The 27,928-nt window shown below is 33.9% G+C and overlaps 2 protein-coding genes across 3 annotated transcripts in view; one reads left to right on the forward strand and one right to left on the reverse strand.

The window, feature by feature from the left end:
• LOC111048759 (extensin-2) overlaps nt 1-27,571 on the forward strand; it is a 91,590-nt gene extending 64,019 nt beyond the window's left edge. For both annotated transcript variants that reach the window (XM_022334721.2, XM_039439292.1), the window contains exons 2-3: nt 16,142-16,268; nt 20,531-27,571. In XM_022334721.2, the coding sequence (XP_022190413.2) occupies nt 16,142-16,268; nt 20,531-23,460 (3,057 nt within the window). In that variant the 3' untranslated portion in view covers nt 23,461-27,571. The remainder of the gene's footprint in view (nt 1-16,141; nt 16,269-20,530) is intronic.
• The window catches only part of LOC111053333 (N-alpha-acetyltransferase 15, NatA auxiliary subunit), a 242,434-nt gene that overhangs the window by 183,419 nt on the left and 31,087 nt on the right, over nt 1-27,928 (reverse strand). The window lies entirely within an intron of this gene.

The raw sequence follows: 27,928 nt of genomic DNA on the forward strand, positions 1-27,928 counted from the left end.
GTAATAAGATGAAACAGATTAAGAAAAAGGTAAGCAGAAGAGAGAAATTTGAAGAAAGAGAAGTAAAAAAAGACTAATCAAAGAATGCAGAAGGGCAAAGGTAATAGAAAATGGAGAAAATTAAGCACAAAGAGAAGTTTCTTTTCCTCTTCCATTATTTTATCAATATTTTTATGAGGATCGCCATCATTTGTGAATAATTTTTCATGGATAAATGGAACGCAAGATAGGAACTGGAAGAGGCTCATTCAAATAGAACTACTAAGAAGATGATGAATGTTTGAGAAACATAAGGTGAACTATGAAAATAAACTTGTAAAACAAGTAGAAAGAAAAGAATTATAGCTTTTTATTAATAATGTAAATGAAACGTAAGATAGAAATTGAAAGAGGCTTATTCAAATAAAGCTACTAAGATGATGAATTTTTGAGAAAATACGGGAAACACTAAGAAAATAGACTTGTAAAACAAGTACCTAATAGAACTAGTAGAAGCAAAAGGATCAAATAGTCGAAAATAAAAAAAACCAAAAGTAATATGCAACATTTGAAGAGAAAGAAAATCAAAAGTCATGAACAACACCAACACACAAAACCTTCCAGCTGCGATACTAGGAAAAGAAAGACAATCCAAGATAAAGAACAGAAGTGAAAGAAGAATATAGATAGAAGAAGATAGACATAGTATAGAAGAGAAAGACCGCTGGATGCAGGAAGACTCGAACCAGGTTCGGTAAGCTTGGCTGGCCAAAGTCCCCCCGGGGGAACGGACACACCCCACAAGGGGAAAGGGGGGCCCCAACGACCTTGCTCTGCTACAAGTCACGACTTTTGCAGGTTAGGTTAGGTTTCCCTTTCACGACCCACACACACACACACACACACACACACACACAACTAACACCTACACACAAGCAACGGGGCTGGCTGGTGGCTACTCTATAGTAAAAGTCCATGACAATCCTATAGTGAGGTCCACGTTATAAAGGCAGTATTTGATTAGCAATGGTGTTGCTATCCTTGTCTATCATTCCACAAAGCAGATAGTGTTATCCTTTTCTACCTCAGCAAAGATGCCAGATAGTTTTTTTTAACAATGTACAAATAATATAATTAACAAAATATTCAATAATAAATTATGAAAATTCAATATTTAGACATTGAAAAAATATATTTTCTTGACGAATAATATATAATTGACTAGCAGGTAACCCATGCTCCGCAAGTGTCTAATTAAAAACTTGACAAACTGGAAACTTGACGTAATGGAATCTCGAAGAATTGAAAATAGGCCTACATCCATCCTCGGTAAATTAAGAATCTATATGCAAAATTTCAAGATATTTAGTTGACGTGATAATGCGTCATTCGTGAATTTCCTAACCCCTACATGTATAAGCCGAATCTTTCCTTAATAGATTATAGAATTAACAGACATCTTTATTCAAATATACATAAAAAATGTACAAGAATGCGTCAATTAAAAAAAAAATTCTTAACAATATAACATGTCAGTCATAAGAAATATAGGCCTCCACATAAAAAATGCTAAAATGATATTCATAAGAAATGCTGTAAGTTGATATTACATCAGATATACTGGTATCAGCTATTCTCTATAGAAGGCACTGGCAAGGCAGAGAATCGGTAAAGGTGTTCTCTTATCCTTCTCCACTACCATTGTAACGTGGACCTCACTATTACACTATTACACTGCCACGTTATAATGGCAGTGGATAACATCTTGCTTTATAGTAACATGCTAATAGTAACACCTATTGCTTTATTTATTGAAGCATGATGAAACTATTTAGGTACTCTGGGAATGATTTTTTCTGCAATAAATAGGAGAATAGTGATGCTGATTCTCTGCATTAATTAATTATATTTCTACACTGTCAAAAACATTATTTGCATCGTTGTGGACCTAGAAAAGGATAGTACCACCGGCTTTGTCGAATGATAGACAAGGATAGCATTTCCAAAGTTGAATAAATACTGTCATTATAACGTCGACCTCACTATAGACACACATCCAACGGGGTTGACTGTTCTATAGTAAAAGTCCACGAAAATATTCCTATCTTCAGTTATATAAATATACAAACAAATGTAAGGAGGCAGAATCTTTCTATATGTAGTGGACTTACACCGACTTTGCGGTCTTACAAAATAGTCGCAATTTACCCCCCCCCCGTCTTAACCACCCCCCTACAGTGAGGTTCACTCCAATGTGTCAGCTTCGGTTGAATAAGAAGCACAGATGATATTCATAAGGAATGCTGCAAGTTTGAAGCAAATCTCTCTATAGAATCACAACCGTGTCTTTGTCACGTGTCGTGTCGCGTGGACAATTCTCTCTCTCTCGTTCTCTCTCTCTCTCTCATTGCCAGACCACTGGCAATGTAAGATGTATTAAATGAATATCAAATATCTCACTGTCTCTCTCTTACTTACATATCTCTCAAATCTCTCTCTTTTTCATTTTCTCTCTCTACTTTTTTATCACATACTCTCTCTCTCATTGCCAGACCACTGGCAATGTAAGATGTATTAAATGAATATCAAATATCTCACTGTCTCTCTCTTACTTACATATATCTCAAATCTCTCTCTTTTTCATATTCTCTCTCTACTTTTTTTCATATACTCTCTCTCATTGCCAGACCACTGGCAATGTAAGATGTATTAAATAAATATCGAATATCTCTCCGTCTCTCTCTTACTTACATATCTCTCAAATCTCTCTCTTTCTTTCTCGGAGACTTTAGAACCTGTACAAAGTCTGTAGAAGCATGACAGTGTTCTGGATCTTGGACTCTGTAGTTCAAGAGTTGTTACCAAAAATGGTCAGCATTCCTTAGCTTAAATAAATCACTGTGAATAATGTAATGAATCTACTGTTGACTGAATATAGATTGAGGGAGTGTTGGAGATCTGGGACTTGTTTGGTAATAGCCTACGCAAATGCCCCTAATAGCCTAGAGACTTATATGCAAACCGATATCAATTTACAAGAAAAAATGTACCTATATTTTTGTATAGAGTCTAAGAGCCAGAATTGGGGTTTACAAATGTATAGAAGAGAATCAACATGTTTCACAAATAAAGTTAGGCTCAACACAAAGTTATATCAATCTACGATATATTTCACTTTTTATGTAGTTGAGAAGTTGATATTGTGGTAATTATTCATATTGAATGAAAAAGACTAAGAAATTGTCAAAAACCACAGTGTTTTTTGACAATTTCTTAGTCTTTTTCATTCAATACGATATATTTAATCAGAATATTTATCTATTCATAAGCGAAGAATAATTTGAATAATGATTCATGAAAGTAGACTCATTAAAATTATTCAAAAAAGTACAATTATCGAAATGATTTTGAAAGAGGTGAACACAATCTCTCAATTACTTCTTCACCGCATTTACAACAACATAGTCCGAAATAGATTCATTTTTTACATTTCAACACAATTTCCAGTCCAAGTTTCAAACCAAGTGTTTTTCTTATGACATGGAGAGTTTAATAGATTTTATATCTACAATCAATTTTCTATTCAATTCAAGTAAGTTGGATAGATCAGTTCTTAAAGTTTACAATTATTAAGATTAAAATTCAAAATACAGGCCTACTATGAGTACTAGCATAGAGAAACAATAGCTCATGCTATTGTTTATGGTACTAGGCAATGAATAAATAGCAACTCAATACCTATTATGAGTGGTATAAACATGAATTTCGTATCCTGTACAATCATGTATAAGCCAATTCCTTCCTTCATATAATAAAGTATAGATTCAACATTATTGTGTTTTATAGTTGATTGTAAATTTAGTAATTATATAAATACTAATTGATAGTATTTAATTACAGTATCCATTTCAAACCTGAGAACTACTAATGCATTCTCTTACACCTACATCAAGAATAAGTCTAGATATTGCAAAATGAACAAGAATTTTGAATAAATAATAACTTCATTATTATGAATTATTTACATAATTGGAAATAGCAGTAATCTCATATTTAATACTGACATCTATTTACCATGTTACTAATAATATGTTGCCAACAATTCTCTTACAACTGTAATTCTGGAATAGTACTCTAAAAACAGCAAAATTATCCCAAGGTTGAGCTAATTTTTCCAACAAAACGTGTTATAATAACCCCGTTGCGTTCACATAATATTGAAAACGGGGCGTTAAAAAATAACGTACGTGTTCCTTAATGATAAAGTTATGAACTGGTTCCATGCAAATTCTATCCATTACAAGGTCAAAACAATATGAATTATTGGACAACTGTCAGTCAATCAGTTCAGATTTCATAAGGAAAGTGAGAAAAATCTATTCAAAGTGAGAACTTTAGCACCTGGAGAACGTTCACCACTTGAAAAAGCGATAGTTTAACTTGTTTATGATACTGACTTTCTTCAAATCCAAGGTTAAGTAAATAAAGCAAGAGTTATAATATCATATCCACGGAGCACCATGGATCACCACTTGAAAAAGCGATAGTTTAACTTAAAAATGATGGTTTCTTGATACATTCCGAGCTGCTTTGTATTAACACACTTTTTTATGTTTTTAAACACGACATGCAGTCAATTATTAAGTAAATAATTAGAAACTTTTACTTACTGAACAGTGTTGAAAATGATCGCTAGACGATTGAAAGTACTTCAGTCAGTAAGTAAAAGTTTTTAATTATTTACTTAATAATTGACTGCATGTCGTGTTCAAATACATAAAAAGTGAGTTTAACTTATTTATGATACTGACTTTCTTCAATTCCAAGGTTAAGTAAATAAAGCAAGAGTTATGGTATCACACATGGAGCACCATGAATATAATGTTACAATGATATATTTCATCATTATTTGCTACTTTTCATGTACAGTAGTGACTTTCCAAAAAGCAATGATTTTTATTTCTCATGCCACAGAAGAAGGAACCCATGAAAGAACCTATTTTCTTTCCTTTGTGGTCATAATTTCTAAATCTAATTATTATTAAACGAAAATCCAAATTAAATGCTGTAATTCACTCCGAAGACTTCTGCTACTTCAAATATTGACAACAGGGTAAACAGCTAGATGGAAATTCGATGAGTGCTTCTATTCAAAAATTATTTGTCAGCCCGGGAATCTAAATGTCACACAAAATAAATATCCTATAACTAGAGAACATATTGAGGCAGTTGACTCATTCAATTAAATGACCTGCTTTACTACTTTAGGTCAACATCCTACATATTATATTATTCTTCTGTTTTTTCATTATAGTAGCCTATAGAAAAGATAGCATAGAAGATACCATAAATCATGAAGTGCAAACATAACCTATTTTTATCTGAATTTGGGAAAGATACAGTTTAGGGCTATAAGCCTGTTGTTTCTTTCCCAATCATTCATAGTTGAGAATGATATTGTATGTATAAATAAATGAATAAATAAATAAGAAGATATCCTATGATATAGAGGTTTATGTCTCAAATTTAATTGTTAACTCAAACCGATAGTCCTAGTAATTATTTTTCGTGATGCTATGTGACGCTGGTAATCTCTCATACTTTGCCGTTCTTACACTCTCAGTAATAATAAACAGTATTTAACAGTAATCGGCTTCAGTTGACAAAAAATCAGCTTGAAATATGGAACAAACACGACCTACAGTCCTAGACCATGGGATTATTTTACACTCTCAGTAAAAATAAACAGTAGTTGACGGTAATCGGCTTCAGTTAACATAAATTCTGCTTGAAATTTGGAACATAAACGACCTACATCATGGGGTATCTTCTTATGCTACCTTTTCTCTATAATAGTAGCTAATGCACTATAAACTGTAGTTCAGCATGAGGTATTAGTTTCAGTTAACATCGGCTTCAATAAACAAAACATCGGCTTGAAATTTGGAACATAAACGACCTACATCATGGGATATCTTATTATGCTATCTTTTCTCTATAATAGTAGCTAATGCTCTATAAACTGTAGTTGAGCATGAGTTAAATAATAATAATATCGAGTGAACTGACTGGCTCAGGTCTGGTGTCAGAGTTTTCAGGTCGCAACTGATCAATTTTAGGGCCTCTGACATGACCTAACGACTTCTTTTTAGGCAGCCGGGGACCGACGGCTTAACGTGTCAATCCGAAACACGGGAGTGGACCGAGATAAATATCTTGAACATGAGGTATTAGCTTCAGTTAACATCGGCTTCAATAAACAAAAAATCGGCTTGAAATTTAGAACATAAACGACCTATACCATGGGATATCTTCTAATGCTAAATCTAATGATTTTAGATATTTTATTATGCTATGCTATTTTTTCTCTATAATAGTATTTAATTTATTTATTGAAGGTTACAATATATAAGAGCACCAGGGAGACCTCTCATTATAGTGCAAAAATACACTATAAACTATAGTTGAGCATGAGGTATTACTTCATTGCATGAAACTAAAACTCTAATGAATTTTGAAGCAAAGAAAGTATCATTTGCACCGACTTATCAACATGATTAAAACTACATTTCAAACTAGATCAACTACTGAGTAAATTGAAAGCGAAAATATTTCCACCCGCTACAAATGATATTCGAACAGGAAATACCGGTATGGGATTGTCCGGATTACAGCGGCGGGTCCGGTTAATCGAGACCCCGACAACTCTCAATTTCCTCGTCTTTAAATTGGAGCACAAATCAAATGACTTAATTACAGTTCTTACAGCACAGAATTAAAACGATTTCAAGTCGTATAAGTAGTTTCTAACTACCCTATCGAATCAAATGCTCATATCGTTGGGTATAATTTGAAAATGGCGAACGCAATTTTTAGAATTCACTTTTCACCTGTTCTGTTATATGATCGATAATTTTGTTGTTCCTGCTTCTTTTACATAAAAAGTTGGGAATCAATTGAAACCTCTTTCTTTACAATCTCTAATAGTAAGAAAATAAAAGTTCAAGAATAAAAGCGAGGTAAGGTAGTAAGCGACTTCCATATTTAGACTTTGACCAGATTGCACAAAAGTCGGTTAGATTCTAATCCTGATTAATTTCACGTGAACGAATCAGTGAAGACCATTTTAAAAAGACGGCTTCTCTGATTGGCTCTCGTGAAATTAATCAGGATTAAAATTAACCGGCTTTTGTGCAACTTTGAATAGCTGTTGGTCATTTTCTGATCATGTATTTGATTAGTGTATTATGAAATGTAAATAAATAAATATCAAACTGTATCTCTGTCTGTACCAATAGTACCGTATTTGTATGCTCCAATAGAGTAATATACTTACGAGTAAATACAATACTCAAAATCAAATTTATCTCTTTCCTGTATAGGGCTACTTGTAATAAAAATAAAAATCTCAGTACCCTTTTTGAATTATTTAATCACAACATATTTCGACATTGATGCCATTTTCAAGTCTTGAAAATGACTTGACTTGAAAATGACATCAATGTTGAAACATGTTGTGATTAAATAATTCAAAAAGGGTACGAGATTTTTATTTTTCTTTCTATTTTCTCAAAATCGAATCTTGGCGGGGGTCCAAAGAAGGTTAGAAATGTTTAAAATGACTACTGACGAAATTTTTACATTTTTTCCCAAATGAGAAGCAGAATTTCTTATAAATTTCAGGAAGGGTGCGTCCATGGAATTGGGGGGGGGATATCCTATCACCAACAGGATAATGTAAAATTTGATTATTATTTGAGGGTAATGAATTAGTTTATTTGCATAGATACATACATGGAGACAACAGGTTAAACCTTGTTAAAAGCATTATAAATACCGATGGGATATAATATCGTATATTGCATGCTGTAATTTAAACTATGTAATTATAATTTTCTTACTTAGTAACGACTGCTGTTTGTATACTCAGAATTTTTTTAACTTATGAGATACAGTATTCAATTCCAAGTTTTTTCAAATTTTCTACTTTCAACTTTATTCAAATCCTTTCAACAGTTGAAATTAAATGATAAATCTGTATAAATGAAATAACAAACTATTACATTCTTGAAAATATATATATATATATATATAATATATATATATATATATATATATATAATATATATATATATATGAATAACACCCCCCAAATAATTCTGAATCCAAATTGAATGAATCTATCAAGATATTTTAACCAAGTTGACAGAATTAATAGACAACTAATTCATATCAATTTCATTTGTCTGTATCAAACAACAATATTGTCCTTCCAACAATTGAAATTAAATATATCAATTATCAATTAAAAATTAATTATATCAATTATCAATAATTATTATTATTTATTATTAAAATATATCAAATATCAATTTCATTTGTCTATATCAAACAACAATATTGTCCTTCCAACAATTGAAATTAAATAGTAAATGAATATAAATTAAATAAAAAAAAATTACATTCTTGAAAATATCTATGAATAACTCTCCCCAAATAATTCTGAATCCAAATTGCATGAATCTATCAAGATACTTCAACCAAAATGACATAATTAAAAGAAAACTATTTCTTATCAATTTCATTTGCCTGTATCAAAGCATCCTTGAATAATTCATAAACAGTTTCATCGACACAACATGATGTGAGAGCATGATAAACAAAATCACAAACCTTTTCATTAGTATAATAATCATGTGTGAAAGCCAAGTAAGTGCCTATTAAACTCAACGTAGCATTAATTTCAATGAGTGTAATACAATGCTAACTCATATCAACTCTCCAAACTTTACTGACGCATTCAATACACGTATTAGAAATGAATAAACCGAAAATCAAGAGTCAGCCTGTATAACACAAGAGGTAATGCAGCTCATTGATTTTCTAGAAGCGTACAATCTTCTTGACAAATACAGGTTATGTCAAAAACCAACAAACAATCGTATACATCACGTTCGACTATTCAAATACTGTACCCAACTTAAAGGAGCCTCAATGAAATGGAAAGTAGAGTTTGGTCTGTTAACAGTGCATTTTCTGACATGCTAATGACTGTCGGCCTAATAAATAACTTTAAACTTTCAGTTTTTCTTCTAGTCTTTCCTTGGACAAGTCTTGCTGTTCAGCCAATTTTTATTCTATCTATAATCAATAATTGTGAAAGCTACACCAATGTATTAGAAAAATTACTCTTTAATAATCACCACGTTCCCAAGTATGCCTTGACTATTTCTACCTACACTTTTTAGTCAACACCCTGACTTAGTTTGCTTGGGTCTATCTAGTTTTAGTCAGTTCAAACATAAACCAAAACGACGACATTAATAGCTTAGATTAACTACCTAAAACATTAAGAGTTTCATAAGCTTGAATTTGTTCTCAATAACTCTATAATATTATGCAATCTGAAGACAAAAAAGTGATGAATTATTGTGTAATTCGACATTCCTATTTTTGGACAATTTCTATCTAAATTTAGGAAAGGAACATTTTTGGGCTTTAAGCCTGTTGTTGCTTTCCCAATCATTCATAGTTGAGAATGATATTGTATCCATCAATGTTGGCCTATAAATAAATGAAATAAAATAAATAAATTACTGAAATACTCGAGAAGCAAGTACTGTATATATCAATACTCATGCATTTATGAAGAAGTCTATGGGTGGGCACACACCGGTTAGTCAAGACAAGACAAGTCACGATTAGTCACAATACTTCACATAGTTGCTTATGAAGCAACACACACCGATTAGTCATTGCAATTAGACATGTCCTCATAAGCAACTATGTGAAGTATTGTGACTAAACGTGTCTTGTCTTTTCACTAACTGGTGTGTGCCTAGCCTATGAATTAATTATCAAAGGAAACTAATGAACTCACATTGAAAAAGAACCAATTTTGACGAAAATTGCAGCTCTGCTGAGATTTAATGAGAAAAGACACTCCACGTACTAAGAACATAGAAAGTATTAATGTAGAAGATCTCAAATCTTACAGAATAAACACAAATAAAATCAACCACATTGCTGTGAAACATTCCTGAAAGCTTGATTTTAAAGACAAATACCTATTAAAAATTAATACAGAGGACGATAACAAAAGAAGGTAATGAGAAAAAAAACTCGACATACTAAGAACATAGAAAATATTACAGTAAAAGATCTTAAACCTTACAGAATAACCACAAATAAAATCAACCACATTGCTGTGAAACAATCCTGAAAGATTGATTCTCGAGACAAATACACATGAAAAATTAAAATAGAAGATGATGAAAATGAAAAAAAAAACGGAAAAACTAAAAAAAACAAAATGGAGAAAAAACGTCATGAATGAAGAAGAGGAAGACCAAAATCCACGGAAAAACCAGAGAAAAAGTTCGGAGTAATAGAAGACAGAAGACATGGAGAAAGAAGAAACGAAGAAAGACCAAAAACGCCGGTAAAACATCTTCAAGCTACAGATCCACACAATCAACAGTCAGTGATAAGTCCACTTTCTTCTTCACTACTACAAGATCTTCTTCTTTTTCTCCAACCGTTCTTCGTAGCTTCTTCTTCTTCTTCTTCTTCTTCGTCAGGCAGCATTGTTGTTCTTGACCTTGTTACCGTGATGACCTCTCTGTCTCTCTAATAGCGGTTACTCCTCCACGATTACCGTTACGTTACGTCTTCAACCACTATACATCACGGTAGATTGAGCAAGATATACCTGTATCATCTTCCGAAAATAGTAGCCATCTTTTTCTAGATACCGCGGTGTGTTTATACTAACCGTAACCGGTAGTTTCAACCGCTACTATTACCTGTTAATCTTCAAATTCAAGTAGCTGACTGCAGCTTGAATAATTAGGAATTTGAAGCTGTCTGCTACTTGAATTTAGAAGAGCAAAACTTGCCGAAATTTGATGCTCGACATGCGGTCACGCCTATCTTAGCGGTTAATTGATTTCATGTTGACTTCTTGATGGATCTGAACTGGAAACTTGTTAGATGAGGACTATTGGGTTTTTGCAACGAATGTGGAGATAGAATTTTATACAATAGACAATTTGTGAATTAATTTTCCAACCCCATATGGAGGCAACATCATATTTCCATAGGATCTTTTCAAGTGATGATTGTGATGAAGTAAAGAAATGATGATTTTTTGAATCAAATCAGTGAATGGTTCATCATTTGAAATCAAAATTGCATCGAAACAATGACATTTTTAGCTACTTTAATTGAGATTTAAAGCCAATTTTATCATCAGGCTTTCTAGTACCGAAAAATATCTCACAAACTCAAAATTTACCCCAATACTTAAAATACAATGCCTCAATAATTTTATGGTTAATTTCCCCTTGTAGAAGCAACTAAGATTTATGCTAATGAGATAATAGTTTTTTTTAAATCGGCTAAATGAATTATTATTATTATTTATTTATTATTTTACAAAGGCGACTTTCTAGAAGTATTTTAAGCATAGAATCCAAGTATTATCAAGCATAAACAACACAATACAGGGTGATCAAGAAGTCCCTCCGCAGTGAACTATATACTAAAAAAAACACTCCATCACTCAAAAACAAGTATTTATAACAATAGCAAGGTGTTAATCAATTAAACTTACGTGTACATTCATTACAGTAGAGGGGGAAAGAAGTGGGAGTAACTTGTCTAATGGGTTTCTAAACAGAACACAATCTTCAGTTAAAACAGAACGCAGGAACTGCGGAGAGTCTTTTTGATTGCCCGGTATAACTTAATACATTACAGGAAAAGTAATGAACCACTATAACAGTGAGGTCCACGTTATAATGGCAGTGATTAGCAATGCAGTGATTAGCATTTGATTAGCAATGTTATTGCTATCCTTGTCTATCATTCGACAAAGCGGATAGCGCTATCTCTTTCTAGCTTTCCTCTGTTGCCAGATCGTCTTTTAACAATGTAGAATTGATAACTAATCAACAAAATATTTCATCTTAATTATGAAAATCCATTATGAAGTTATTGAAAAATATAATTTCTTGCTTAATAAAATATAATTGATTATTTTAAACGAGAATGAACAGTTAATATTACGTCAATAAACCTGTATCAGCTACCGTCTATAGAAGGCATTGACAAGACAGAGGAGGATCGGCAACGTTGATCTCCTATCTTTCTCAACAACGTGGACCTCACTATAGTCTCTGTTTTCTATGACTACAGGTACCAACTACTTACAAACTAGTAGTTCTGTGTACAGTAGACCTCACGCAGTTTTCTCATCCACAAGTACCTGATTCAAACTATAGACCTTATGGAAATACAGCAATAGACTGGCTTCTCCACACATCTGTGTAATCACTTGTCAGCTGATTTATGATGAATAATTCTATCTATAGTCTGATTTTTACTCTAATATTGGCGTATGAAGGAGGCTCCTTTTTCCTTTTATATTATCCTTGAAATGCAAAATTTCCAAAAACCTTGTATATACGTCGACGCGCAATTTAAAAAGGAACATACCTGTCAAATTTCATGAAAATCTCCCGCAATTTAAAAAGGAACATACCTGTAAAATTTCATGAAAATCTATTACCGCGTTTCGCCGTAAATGCGCAAAATATTAACATTTAAACATTAAGAGAAATGCCAAACCGTCGACTTGAATCTTAGACCTCACTTCGCTCGGTCAAAAAGAAATCTTCACATTCCTCAATAACTAATCTCCTAATCTAGTACCTTATCTCCTCTATCACTAACTAAAATTTATTACCATGTGATCATTACTTCATCTCCATATTATGAAATCAACGGAATAACCAAACTTAAACCACACACCGACACTACCAACTTTCAAACTAAAAATTCCCCACATTCCTCTCAAATTCGGTGGCGACTCACCTCCTGAGGGGCCACTAAAATTTACGACCAACATTTTTCCAAAGAAATCAATGAAATAAATCTAAGTCCTTGGCTGTACTTTCACCGCCTCTTTCAGTCCTAGTAGATCACACTAGAAAGTCCATCATAGTAAAACCAAGCTTATCTGGCAATCGCTTAAACACGGGTCTCTACTCTTTTGAAAGCAACTGTCCAATCTAGTATACTTCAACATATATGTAGATACTACTACCATATATTATAGAAAGTACATATGTAGATACTACAATCACTAACAAGGACAAAAGTTTGTAAAAGTCAAATCACATATGTACTACTCTGAGATCCACTTCACTCTGTCAGGAAAGCATTCATCCTATTTATGATAAATTCTGACAGTTAACAGTGAATCTTACTATATAAAAACCACTTCCTTTACGACATGAGAGATACATTAGAAAAATGCTTTCATTTAACCTTGTATTTTTAGAAATGGCACTGGGAATCATTATGGTAACTGGAATTTTGGTCTAAATTATGGACTTTACCTTCAATATTATGAGTAATTTATAGAGATCAGAGTGTTCACCTTTGATTACATGATTAATGAGGTAGAATAACTCATTAGTCAATATTGTTAATGGTTTTTACGGTGCATGTTAGTATTTTTAGTTTTTTGGTTGTCTATGGGGGAAATACAGACCAGTTGAATTATGTATATCAGTTGCATTTCATAATAATATTACATTATTTATAATATTAATAAATCACTGATATGACATTTCATATCAAATTTAAATTCTCAAACACTCGGTAGACGATTAACAAATAGAAAAACTTCATCAATTTGAGGTTGTAATAATAAAATCTCTACTCTCTTGAATAATCACAGTACTGGTATTAATCAAATCATATCTCCAGGATACTATCAAAATTAAGTCTCCAAATTTTGGCATTTATACATCAACAATATTAGCAGATATTATAGAATTTTCTATGATAAAAAGGAGTATTTGTGTAAAAATACAAAATATAGTGTAAATAAAAATACAAATCTGAGTACCTACCCTTTTAAATTATTTTGTCCCGACATTTTAACTCGAAAATGGCATTAGTATCCGAAACATTTCGTGACAATAGTATATTTCGCACCTAGAGCAGAAAATGTCATTTTGCCGGCTCGAAATCGGAGTCCGAGGCCGTATGTCGAGGACTAGAATAGATTGAGAGCCGGAAAAACATTTTTGCCCGTGGTGCGAACGCTATTTTTCGCCACACACAAAAATAAACAATATATATATGAGATAGTTGTTTACTAAGCACTTCCGAAAGCAGAAGTGGAAGGTGATAGCTGTAGCAAATCTGAGGTAATCTGAATAACAGGAAATTGTCCAAGTATTTTTATTTTTTATTCTGATTTGTCCAAATAACCTAAAAGATGATGTTCAATTATGTGGGAGGTTGAGTTTATACTTTTTTATTCTTTCAAATGACAATAAGATGATATTATTATAAATGTTTGAATTATTGAATAATGAAAAGTTTTTTGATCAGCTGTTTTTTGATCACCTTTCTTAGTTCCGTGTTAGCGGCTGGAAAGGGTACTCTTTCCGGCCTAGGCCAGAAAGAAACCTGTTCTGACGTCAGACGATAGTCGTCTGCAAACAATGTCTTTCAGATCTTCGTAGGGACTGGAAAACAGCAGCTTTCTGTGCAGTGTGGCGAAAAAGAGTACTCAGTTTTGTATTTTTATTTATATTAAAAGTAGCCCTGAAGAAAGAATACAAAATATAGTGTTCCTATTTTATTATCAACGCAAAAATTAACAATTAACAAATTTATAAACATCTCACACAATTTTTTCTGCTCCATCAATATACACACATCAAATAACCTAATTTCATCCATCCACTTCAACAAATACTCGGTAAGGTTAACCCATTGAAATAATTAATTATGACAATGTCGCAATAATTAATTCAGTTGCTTAATAAAGGATAATACACAAGAGAACCGCAGCAATTGTTCAGAAAAGACAAGGAGAGAAATTTTCCCAGCACTCACAATACAAAACACACACAAACCAGGCCAAAGTCACACTCCAAACTGTCAGTATTGTTTGAATGGGGAAGCATTGATATAATATATGAGGAATAATGACAGTTTGAAATGAATCTCACTTCAGTCAAAGTCACACAGTTTTAGTGAGTTTTACTTCAAACTGTCAGTATTGTTTGAATGAGAAACCATTGATGTAATCTATTAGGAATGCTGACAGAATAATGTGGATCTCACCATATATGTGCAATAGACACCTCTGTGTTAATTGACAGAAAAATGATGCAAGACAAGTTAGTACAAACCAACTGGCAACGAAATATTATTTTTGAAGACAAATAAATCAACACTTCCTTCAAAACAACTGGAAGGCTACCGTAAATTCAGTGGATAAAACGTTTACAGACGTCCAAGAGAACTACATAAATATGACATATAAAAACACTTCACTTTTATGGGATACTTCACTTGATGGTCGGAACTAGTCGTTGAAATATTTTAAAGTTTTGAATAATAAAGGGTACTACAAGTTTTTATATTGTTTTTATTAATAAATATGACCTATTCAAGTTTCCAGATGGAAATAAATTGAAGTCGCATTTGCTCAAATGCTAATTAATGAATAATTATTATTAAACGAAAATCCCAATTACAAATCCCGGGCTGACAAATAATTTTTGTAGAGTAGCGCTCAACGAATTTCCATCTAGCTGTTTACCCTGTTGTACATAAATTTGATCTATTCAAGTTTCCAGATGAAAATAAATTGGTAGTTGCATTTGCTCGAATGATTAATTATTATTAAAAAGAAATCACAATTACAAATCCCGGGCTGACAAATAATTATTGTATAGTAGCGCTCATCGAATTTCCATCTAGCTGTTTACCCTGTTGTACATAAATATGACCTATTCAAGTTTCCAGATGGAAATAAATTGGTAGTTGCATTTGCTCAAATGCTAATTAATGAATAATTATTATTAAACGAAAATCCCAATTACAAATCCCGGGCTGACAAATAATTATTGTATAGTAGCGCTCATCGAATTTCCATCTAGCTGTTCACCCTGTTGTCAATATTTGCAGTAGCAGAAGTCTTCGGGGTGATTTACAGCATCTAATTGGGATATTCGTGTAATAATAGTTATTATTCAGATTCCTCAAATATTTTTGTAGACATTTTTGTTCTGAGATTGTGTTTTTGTTTTATTTGACGACAAAAATTGATTGAACGTTTGTTTGATTTCAGATGCCAGACATACAGATAAAGCTGACTTTATTTTGCATTGTCCTACTGAGTGCAAATACGGTATGCGAGTATGTGCTGGAGGATCTCATTGCTATGGAAGATAACCAGCGGGCCATACATAATATAGGTAAGTCAAACGTAACTTTACTTAAAAAATAAAACGTAACTTGACTTGAAAAACAACAACATATTTTCACCCCTCACCTCTACCTCTAATTTCCCGGTGCCTATTTTGAAATATCTCAGAATATCACTATAGGTTCCCGATATCAGGTATTAGGGCAAAAACATATTGTTTAAAGAAGACCTTCTGAAAAATACAGTGTTTTTGAAAATATTTTTTTTTGTAATTTTTATTGTATCAGAACAACATTTTTTTTTTGAGAACAATAACAAAGTTCAGAGTTAGTTGTCCTCTCAAAAATATGAAGATTAAAAAATTGAAGATAAACATGAGATTCAGCAAAATTACAGAAAAAATATAATTATAGAAACTGCATATTCCAGTGAGTAAGATAAGGGGTCAGTTGTACAAAAAGCCATTTGAAATCAACCACCTTGAAATGAAGTCCAATCTATTCATTGATTCTTGTTTCATTGCATCTGTTAAATAGCACCATTTAACGTCAAAATTTGGTTAAATTTGATTGGATTTTTGAGCAACTGACCGTAGAATTGTTGCAAAATTAAAAAAAAAAATAGTACAGTAAGTAATGTACACAGCATCAATGGATTTGTTTGAAATCCAACATATTTTTAGTTAACAAAACATTTTTCAGCTCCAAATTATCAAACTTATAGCTTATAACTTATTCTAACATGAACATTTGCTAAGTAAGCAATTTTTAGAAGGTATCAATGTCTATTGAAACATAATATACAATAAGGTATGTGTAACCTTATCTAAATTTCGGAGAGGAATAGCACAAGGTTATCTTATTTTTTCTCTCCCTATCATTTTTATGATGTACTTATTGTATGAATCAATAAATAATAAAATAATATAACGAATTCAGTATACGTATTATCATATACGATATAAGCGAGCATCTATACTCTGTAGTATTTCAAACTATCTGATATCCTTTGTGCTAAATTATCTAAATTGTAGATCATCTATAAATGGGCACAGAATAATTACTTTATCATTGACGAATAACATATTAGCCCGCATACCGATCCGTAATAACCAGACCATTATCTGGATGTTAAGTCACAAAAGAACGGTGGATTAACTGTCAGTTAATCAAGTCCACAACCATCAATCATATTGCTCAAAGATGATTTATGAAAGGCCGATTATAATAACCCTGCATTAAACGAGATTACTCCGTTGTTTGACAAATAACTCACTTTTCTTCATCTATTTCTCCTCCTTCTTCTTCTTCTTCCCCTTCTTCTCTTACTCCTCTATGTCGTCTTCTTCTTCTACTTCTACTTCTTCTTCTTCTCCTTCTTCTTCTCCTTCTTCTTCTTCCCCTTCTTCTTCCCCTTCTTCTCTTACTCCTAATCGTCTTCTTCTTCTACTTCTTCTTCTTCTTTCTCTTCTTCTTTACCTAAGTTAACATACTTTATTTCTTCTTTATCGTCTTCTCCTTCGAATAACATCATCTAGTTTGTTCCTTCATCATTTTATTCTTCTTCTTCTTTTTCTTCTTCTTCTTCTGCTTCTTCTTCTTCCCCTTCTTCTCTTACTCCTAATCGTCTTCTTCTTCTTCTCGTTCTTCTTCTTCTTTCTCTTCTCCAATTTCTTCTTCTTCTTCTTCTTCTTTTTCTTCTTCTCCTTCTTCTTCTCTACCTAAGTTAACATACTTTTTTCTTCTTTATCGTCTTCTCCTTCGAATAACATCATCTAGTTTGTTCCTTCATCATTTTCCTTCATTTTGGATTCCTTCCTTCATCTTTCCTACCTTCTTCATTTTCCTTGTTCCTTCTTCATTTTAGTCTATATCTATCGTTTGTTTTTTCTATCGCTTTATCGCATTTTTCCCTACTAGTAGTTCTGTGAACAGTAGACCTCACGCAGTTTTCTCATCCACAAGTACCTGATTGAAACTATAGACCTTACAGAAATACAGCAATAGACTGGCTTCTCCAAACATCTGTATAATCACTTGTCAGCTGATTTATGATGAATCATTGTTTAGTCTGATTTCTACTCTAATATTGGCGTATGAAGGAGGCTCCTTTTTCCTTTTATATTATCCTTGAAATGCAAAATTTCCAAAAACCTTGTATATACGTCGACGCGCAATTTAAAAACGAACATACCAATTTAACCGAACATAGACTGGCTTCTCCACACATCTGTATAATCACTTGTCAGCTGATTTATGATGAATCATTGTTTAGTCTGATTTCTACTCTAATATTGGCGTATGAAGGAGGCTCCTTTTTCCTTTTATATTATCCTTGAAATGCAAAATTTCCAAAAACCTTGTATATACGTCGACGCGCAATTTAAAAACGAACATACCTTACCAGGGAATTTCATGAAAATCTATTACCGCGTTTTGCCGTAAATGCGCAACATAAAAACATATAAACTTTTAAACATTAAGAGAAATGCCAAACCGTCGACTTGAATCTTAGACCTCACTTCGCTCGGTCAACTAATTTCCTTTTTACTACTGTACCCTATTTCTGTACATTTTTGCACTAGTCTCCACCAATGAAATTGTATCCTGAAGAGTTCTGATATTAGAGAGCATACACCAATTATTGTCAATCTTAGACCTCACTTCGCTCGGTCAACTAATTTCCTTTTTACTACTGTACCCTATTTCTGTACATTTTTGCACTAGTCTCCACCAATGAAATTGTATCCTGAAGAGTTCTGATATTAGAGAGCATACACCAATTTTTGTCAAGCGTTGCAAAAACAGATGAAAAAAGATAATGAATGAAGTGTTGAAAACAGATGAAATAAGATATTGAATCAAGTGTGAATTTACAAAATTGAACACTGTAGTGTTTTTCTCATCAATCTTCAATCTATATATATAAAAGCGAAATGGCACTCACTCACTGATTGACTGACTGACTGACTCACTCACTCACTCTCTCACTCACTCACTCGCAGAACTAAAAATCTACCGGACCAAAAACGTTCAAATTTGGTAGGTATGCTTACTTGGCCCTTTAGAGGCGCACTAAGAAATCTTTTGGCGATATTTTAACTCTAAGTGTGGTTTTTAAGGGTTCAAAGTTTGTCTTTTAGCATGTATATTCTTCTTATTCCAATATCTTAATTATAATTGAAATGTCCATACCATATGTTAATATAGAACTATAATCTAGAGAGAGTACCTCTTCGAAACAGTTGTTCTGGTAACTAAATTAATAATTTTATCAGGTTGGCATTAAGTTGAGTTGACTTTGTTAGGTTGGCACCAAGTTGAAGATTTGGGGGCGGAGCCCCCTGCCTAGACGGATATAACGAGCGAAGCGAGCCTGACGGCTAGTAAATAATAAAGATCTCTTGAACGTTGATAAGTAACCATAACGTTCATCCAGCAGACATCAATCCAACCATTTGGTTATGTCTGGTTTTTCTTCAATAAGCAGTAACTCCACACACAGTTTCTATATTCTTAAACTGTATGTTCAATCATTTAGACTTGGAGAATTGTTTATTTAATGATTGTATTTATTGTTATCCTTTTTTATATTATTTTGTAACGGTTGATGTGAATTTGATGTTGTTATGACATCTTTCAACGTTTTCCCAATAAACTACTGTATTTTTCATTTTAATCAGTACATACTATTTACGCAGTAGACAGTACACAGTACATAATACTTGTTATATTAAATTAATCAATTGAACTAATATCCTTGTATTCATTGATACTAATTAATGAATTAATTGAATCAATCTCAACTCTAGTTATCTCTCATTAAGCAGCTGTGCTTTTAAAATATAAGTTAGTTTTTTGGTCCTGCAAAATTATTTTTTTAATATGTGAATAGTTCCTATTTCAATGATAATAATGTGGAATATTTCTTCTATGTTTGGTTTTGTAGCATCTAAATTTAATAATCTACTTTGTGGAAATAATTAAGGACTAAAGTCCTTAGTTACTTAGTTACTCCTCACTTTTGTGAAGTGAACAACTACAAGACTAACCTATTTCGGACTATGTATAACCTTATCTAAATTTGGGAGAGAAATAGCACAAGGTTACCTTATATTTCTCTCCCTATCATTTTGATGATGTACTTATTGTATGAATCAATCAGTAAAGATAGTAAAGATCAATTGATATCAAATTGTGTTTTCCATCACTTTCACTATGAAACTGTTTCTTGGGTGACACTTGACTATTCTAAATTTTATTCACTGAAAACTGAAAATTTCAAAAAATGTGTTGAATCTGTGTGTTGCAGGCGACGACTCACGAGATGGCGTCGAACATCGACAACTAATACGAACGGTGCGACAAAAAAAGACCGACAACGAAGTTGGTGAAAAGCAAACATCCGACAAGGACAAGCCGAAAGAGAACAACGATGACGATGAGGAAAAGAAAACACTCGCTCAACAGGTGGCTGACGGAAAATACGGCTTGATACAAACTGAGATTTTCTCCGATAAACCTGAGAGACCAGGGATCATCAGTTACGAGGTGAACCCTGAGGTGCCCAAGGACAATGTCAACAATTTAGGGGGGCTGAAAGCTGAGGAGATCTGGTTGGCTGAGAACCATTTGTTGGTGCTGGGAGGGGGAGGGTTTGGAGCTGAAGGTAGGGGGAAACCAGTGTGGCCACCTATCGACAACTATGTGGCTCCTGAGAGGCAGGTCAAGATACCACCAAACCCAAAAGTGCCACCTCCGTTCCCCGTACAGTTGAGACCAGGGGGACCGATAGAGTTCCTAAGAGGGGAGAACGGCACAGGGGGACCACCACCGTTCCCACCATTCCCCGGTTTTTTCCCTCCCGGGAATTTTTCTGGAATACCTCCGCCGTTTTTCCCGCCACCGGGAAACTTCAGCCTGGGGAACGGGGGGGCTCCCGGCCCCTACGGAGGACAGTTGCCTCCGTTCCCCTTTCCCCCTCAACTACCACCCGGGGGCAGTTTCAACGGATCGTTTATTCCACCGCCGCCACAGTTTCTGCCGCCTCCGGGAGGACCCGGGGGCTTCCCCCCCAACCAGTCGTTGCCCTTCGACGAGGACGACCCCTCCATCTACTACCCCCCGCCCTACGACTTCGTCTATCCGCGGGACAACTCTTCGCATGTGCCGGCCGGCCCACTGGTTCCTGGCATCGTACTTCCGCCGCCTCCGGATTTCTTCGCGCCCTTGAACGAGAAGCCTGCCCGCCAGCGAAGACCGCCCCCGGCAAAACCCACCCCCACAAAGCCACCGCGGCCCACGAAAAAGCCTCCCGAAAAATACAACTACGCTACCCCAGCACGTGGCTCAACAGCCTCCAAACCTACAAAAAGGCCATCAGTGCAAATTATCACTGAGGAACCGCAACAGCACATCAACGAGGTCACGCCCTTCCCCCACTCTCTCCCACCCAACGCTGTTGTCCAAGGGTGGCTACCGATCCCCGCCCCCCGACCCTTCTACATCACACGCCCCCGAGGCAGCAAACAACCCTACAACAAGGAACTGGAAAACACAACACCGGCAGTTGCCATCAAAGAACGACGTCCAACCTCCTCACAAATCTACAGTGATGATGGCTACTATTATGAAAAACCCAAATCTCGTCCCCACACCCTACCTAAAGAAAACCCATCCTACAACCCAACAAAACTAGTCAATGTTGATCCAGCCTACAACTACAATCCCAACCCCATCTACATCACATCAACCATCCCTCCTCCACCACAAGTGCCATACCAGAACACACCTCAACCACAAAACGGAAAAGCTTTGAAGACATTCTACTTCTATGAAGAGCCTCACGACATATCCACTACAACTGTTCGACCGCCAGTGCAGGCCAACTACTACAGCACACCTGTCCCTCAGAGTGGGTACTATCTACCAGCACAGGAACAACCTAGATATGTGCAGAACAAATATGAACTACCACCACTCAGAGCAAGTACACGGGCTCCACCAGTCAACTACTTCTACATCACTGAGGCTCCACCCAGGGCAGCAGTCACAACTTCAAGCAGAAAACCACCTATATACGAGTACAGCTACACTGCACCAGGGTATGGCACCATTGATGCACCCAAGGTGGGCACGCCCACACCTCTGGGCATTAGTCATGCATCAATCAACAACCAGATCCCAGATGATGGCAGCTACAACTACTATGATGATTACTTGGACCAAACCACACCCAGGACACCAGTTGTCTCCAAGCACCGCTACAACCAGGACAACCTCAACCTGGTCAAGAACAACCTCATCTACACCACTGAACGACCAATCTACAGGGCCCCCTCGACCAAGGCACCTCCCAGGGGGTATGTGTACACCACCACACAACGCCCCATACTATCCACCACTGCTGCTCCATACTCAGCCGACCACCAAACACAGAACCCATACTATGCATTCTTCACCCACCATGATGCAGGACTCATAGATGACATCACCAAGAAGTACTTCACAATATTCGGACAGAAACTGAACAACCCAAGCACTACCCCTCTGACACCTACTGAGAATTCCTATGAGACTGCCACACGTAAACCTGTAGTGTACAACAGGGTGGTGACATCAACACCCCCACCACAACGCCTCCAAGAATACTACTACTCATCACAACCTCCCCCAGCCTACTACGACTATGACTATTATGACAGTGTGGAGCAGATCAACAGAAACAACCAGGGAAACATATACTCTTCCAAGAAATCTCAATACTACGACAGATCCAGTCCCCAATCACAATCTGCAAGACCACCCTCACTGGAGCATGACATTGATGTCAACTACAAAACCCAGAACCTGCAGATTGAGGCAGATGCAGAGATGATCGACCCTCAGAAGGATGTCAGGATAGACCCCTTGAGACAAAGGGCAGAACAACTCCAACTGAGACCATCCCCCATTGGATCATCGCTCATCTCCTACAGTTTGCCCGGGAATGGTGGGGGACATTTCTACTTCCTGACCCCACAATCTATCCAGGACGAAGCAGATGCCAACGCGTATGCTGCCTACAGTCAACAACAGCAGTTGGGGCCTCTCTATTACAACAAGAGGAACACACAACGTCAACAGCGCCAGCAACCTGTATCTTCATCTAGTGGTAACTCCCAGTCATCTTCTTCCACACGAAATAGTAGGAGACAAAACAAACAAAGACAGTATAATCGACAAAGTGCAGAGGCAACATGATAGATGGTGGCACTTATTAGGAATTGTGTAATCACAGACTGTTATTTTAATTTATGGAAGATTTTTGGACACATCAATTGAGTCCATTCAAACAGAATACTGGAGACACAATGTATCTAAGTTAGTCCAGGTTCTTCAAACAGATAGCAACCAAACAGTAATAGATGAAGAACAAAGCCAACAAATTTTGACAGATCATAAAATTGCAAATAGAATATTCAAATTAGTATGATACTCAATTCAGGAGTTGAACCCTTACAAGAAACTAATCGAGATATTTTATTTTCTATTTATTTATTCATATGGCTTTTATCGGCAGAGAGATCCATTTGGATGTTCTGCCTTGCCGTATTACCCAATGTCATTTCCTATCAACACTCAACTTGATAGGTTATGTATTTGGTTCTTCATGTTTTCTCACTAAAAATTTTCACTTTCACTTCCTGAGTTTCTGGATATTGAACCGATACAACTAAATATTTTGTAGTACACAATTATTGCATAGAAATCTTTTCCAAAATAATTGATTGTGGAAAATTTGATCATATTTTGTAAGAGCCTGGACTCAATTGTTTCTGTTTGGACGCATTTAATTGATAGTTTTCTATTTATTGAACTAAAATGAATTCAATGATACATGAACTGGTTTTGAGAATAAATTAATTTCATTAAAATGAAATGTTACAGTGATTTAACGAGCCTACAAAACAATATGATGAGCGAAATAATATACTCTTTTCCCCCTTTTTGTGTAGTTGAAAAGTTGCTTATCAGAGATTGACAATGGTGTAACAACCGAAACCGGTCTTTCTAACTATCAATAAATCTGTGGTTTCTTCAACAATTTCTTAGTCTTTTATTTAATTTAAAATAGTGTAATATTGAATGGATGCTTAATGAAACAGCTTTCAAGATGTTTGCAATCAAATACTTGGACAAAAGTACCCTCATATAAATTTATTGTTGTAACGTTATTTCAAAATGATATATAAACTACAGAACTGTTTGTAATTCAATTCATTTTGACTAATGGATAACTTAATTGGGATAAATATTATCTTTTAACAATAAATTTTGATAGCAATAAAATAATATGCATCTATTTATGCATTGCTTATACCCATCCACAGTAAACAAAAGATTATTAATAGGAAATGATAGATTCAATTATATATCAATGCATAACAATATTTATTGGAGAATTATTCAGCTAATTCAATACCAAAATTGCATAAGAGCAGGAATGTTCAGCATGGATAGTTGAAGAAAAAGTATAATTCCATTGTCGATTTAAACTTGATTAGAAAGTAACTACCAAGGAAAACAATTATTGAATTCCGAAGAGAGTAAACAATTATTTTGAAACAGGAGAAAGCATCCAACTTTTACTGAATAACTGCAACATTTTCAAATCAACTCCCATAAAAATTGCAAATTCTCCAACGATTCCATACCACAAAATGTATAACTCCAGTGAAAAATATCATGTGAAGAGATAAAATATGACAACAATTCTCAACTGATAAAACTTGAATAATTTGCTCAAACTATGCTATACTTGCCAGGTTCCATAAAATATCTTACATTACAGTATTTATTGAAAATATAATTAGTGGAATAAAGTTTACAATTTTGTCTCGTTTTGTGAATTTTGTGTGCGAAGACTGATTATTCCGGGAGTGAAAAAAAATTGAAAACAAACGTCGAAAAAACTGTGATAATATTTACGAAAATTGAAAATACTTAGATTAATTAAATTGTAAATTTGTTGCAATGTGGCGTTCAATGTTAATTAGTGAAGTGACTTGGTGCTGAGAAAGTGGAGTAAACTATTTAAAATATTAGAAAAAACTATAAAAAAGTGTCATCAGACAAACAAATCAAGTGTATACAGTGATTTAAATGTTCTGGTGTTACCAAACTTGAAATACGATTACTTAGCCATTCATTAAAAGTAAGGTTTACGTTTGTACGAGATTCTACGTCACTGATTATTATTCATCAACAATTCATGTCAAAAATACTTTCCATAACTGGTTTTTGCACAATAGATGTCAGCCGTTTTAACCTGTTTCAAATATTTTGGCATTTTTTTATAGGAATTTCATCTGTTAAGAAACTTCGTTAACAATCTCTATGATCTTGACTGATTTCTAAACATTCTTATCAATATGCATGGAAATATTCAAAATATTCAGTTGTAGTTTTCTGAATGATTAGATAGAGAACCAATTCCATTATACTCAAAAAGCATCTTCGAATTCATATTGATAATCCAGTCAAAAACCGTCAATTTTCAATTGGAATTTCCAATTCCTACAGAAGCGAAGAACAAATCAAAATTCATAAAATTCCAATCGAAGAACAATAATTTAATGATACATTTAAAATGTGGAATCTCGTACAAAAATGATAATTAGTACTATATTAGTTAGTAGTATTTATGATAATGTTGTAATTACTGTACTAAATTATATATAATTAAAATTTGAATGATTGAAAATTGCATGGGGAGGAATATTCAAGATCTAAATGAACAAAAAACTTGTTACTAGTTGTCTATCACTTCCAATTTTTCTTCTACCGAATGATTAAAATGTGAGAAACTGTAAGAAATCAATAGAAATGTGAATACATAGGTTGAATGAAAGAGTGATTTGAATTTATTTGATTTAGTTAGTCACTATTGGTTCTATTTCGTTTTCGACACTAATTCAGGGTTGATCTAACCATGATCAATTTTAATCTTAGGTCAAGTTGGCATTGGTATGATTATCTGATGTCGGACAGTTGATTATCTGATATCTGATGTCGGACAGTTGAGCCCGATTGGTCAAAAACCCAGTATAGCAAATCATCACTAAATAAGATTGAAATTAAAGAAGACCCACAATAAATTAGATCAAATGAGGAAAAAAAAAGCGTACTGGATACATTAATATACAAGCTAATAGTACTTCAAATAAGTTAGTCAGCTGGTACTTGACAAGACATGAAAAAATTGTTGAATCAATTTTTCTGATGACATCAATTATTACAATAATTCAACTAAACTTCAATTGAAACGTTCAATCAATTAGAAGAAATGAGACAAAAATTAGCGTACTGAACACATTAATAAACAAGCTAATAGTACTTCAAGTAAGTTAGTCAGCTAATACTTGACAAGACATGAAAAAATCGTTGGATAATTTTTTCTGATGACAGCTTAACATCAATTACAATAATTCTACTCAACTTTAATTGAAACATTTAGAAATTACTAGTACTTTGCTTGTGACTATCTTAATACTCGCTTGTTTGAATCAATTAGAAGAAAAGTGCGTCCTCACTTTCACTAGGTCTCTTTACTACTCGACTAGATAGTGTGTGAAAAGCATTCAAGAAAACGAAAGCTAATCTAGTAAGCAGAGGATGAGAAAAGTTATTATCTCCGAAAGCCATACCATCTATTATACTAAATGAGTAGGTTGATTTAGGCAGTAAAAAGCAGCGGTGTTTTGAAGGCCATTTTTAACAGTGCTGTTAAACTGTCTGCTCCTAAATTGAATGAAATTAATTCAGGTAAAATACTTGTCGAGGAAGTAAATGAGGATTAAGTTCGAAGAAAGTTTTATCAAGATTAAATTGAAAAGTTTTTGGGTGAATTATTAAATTGAGAAAACTACTTATTTCATAAATGAAGATCAAGTTTAAAGAAAGTTTTATAAAGATTAAATTGAAAAGTTTTTGGGTGATTTCTTAAATTGGGAAAACTTAATTCAAACTGAATAAATGCTTATTAGTTTTAAAATAATTATCAAATTCATTTTAATTTGAAAAGCTGTGTAAATTCATTGTAGTAGTCTATTGTGTTTAAATAATTCAATTAAGCACTAAGTACTAAATTTGTACTTGATAGAATGTGCATATTGTGAAAAAGATAATTAGTGTGGAGAAATCTTGGGTTAATATGTGAATGTTACACATTAAAAATGTGTAAAAATACATATTTAAAAGTGTGTAGATGTGAAATTTTGAAACGTTATTTCTTGTATAAATACTATGTAATAATGTACGTAATCTATTGTAAAATAATGTATTTTCAGAATTAAACCAGCATCAACCTTCACTGTGTTTAAAATATCTTCCTTGTCTTGTACATTTGAATTAAATATTTATTGGATTACATCTTAACTAGTGATAAACATTGGAGTAAGCAATAATTATTATTATTAAACGAAAATCCAAATTAAATGCTGTAAAATTGTAAAATATATACCTACTTCATTTAATTAGGATTTTCGTTTAATAATAATTATCAATTCATTAGCATTTGAATAAATAAATCTCAGTAATTACCATCTGTAAATTGGAATAAACATTTGAAATTTCATAATCATTTCGAAAATACGATTATTTGGTTTCTTCTGATGTCAACGTTAACAACTTGAAAATATTACCTTGCACACTTTTAAAGATTGGGAAA

This window comes from Nilaparvata lugens, chromosome 12, assembly GCF_014356525.2.
Source record: "Nilaparvata lugens isolate BPH chromosome 12, ASM1435652v1, whole genome shotgun sequence".
In the NCBI taxonomy this organism is placed as follows: Eukaryota; Metazoa; Arthropoda; class Insecta; order Hemiptera; family Delphacidae; genus Nilaparvata; species Nilaparvata lugens.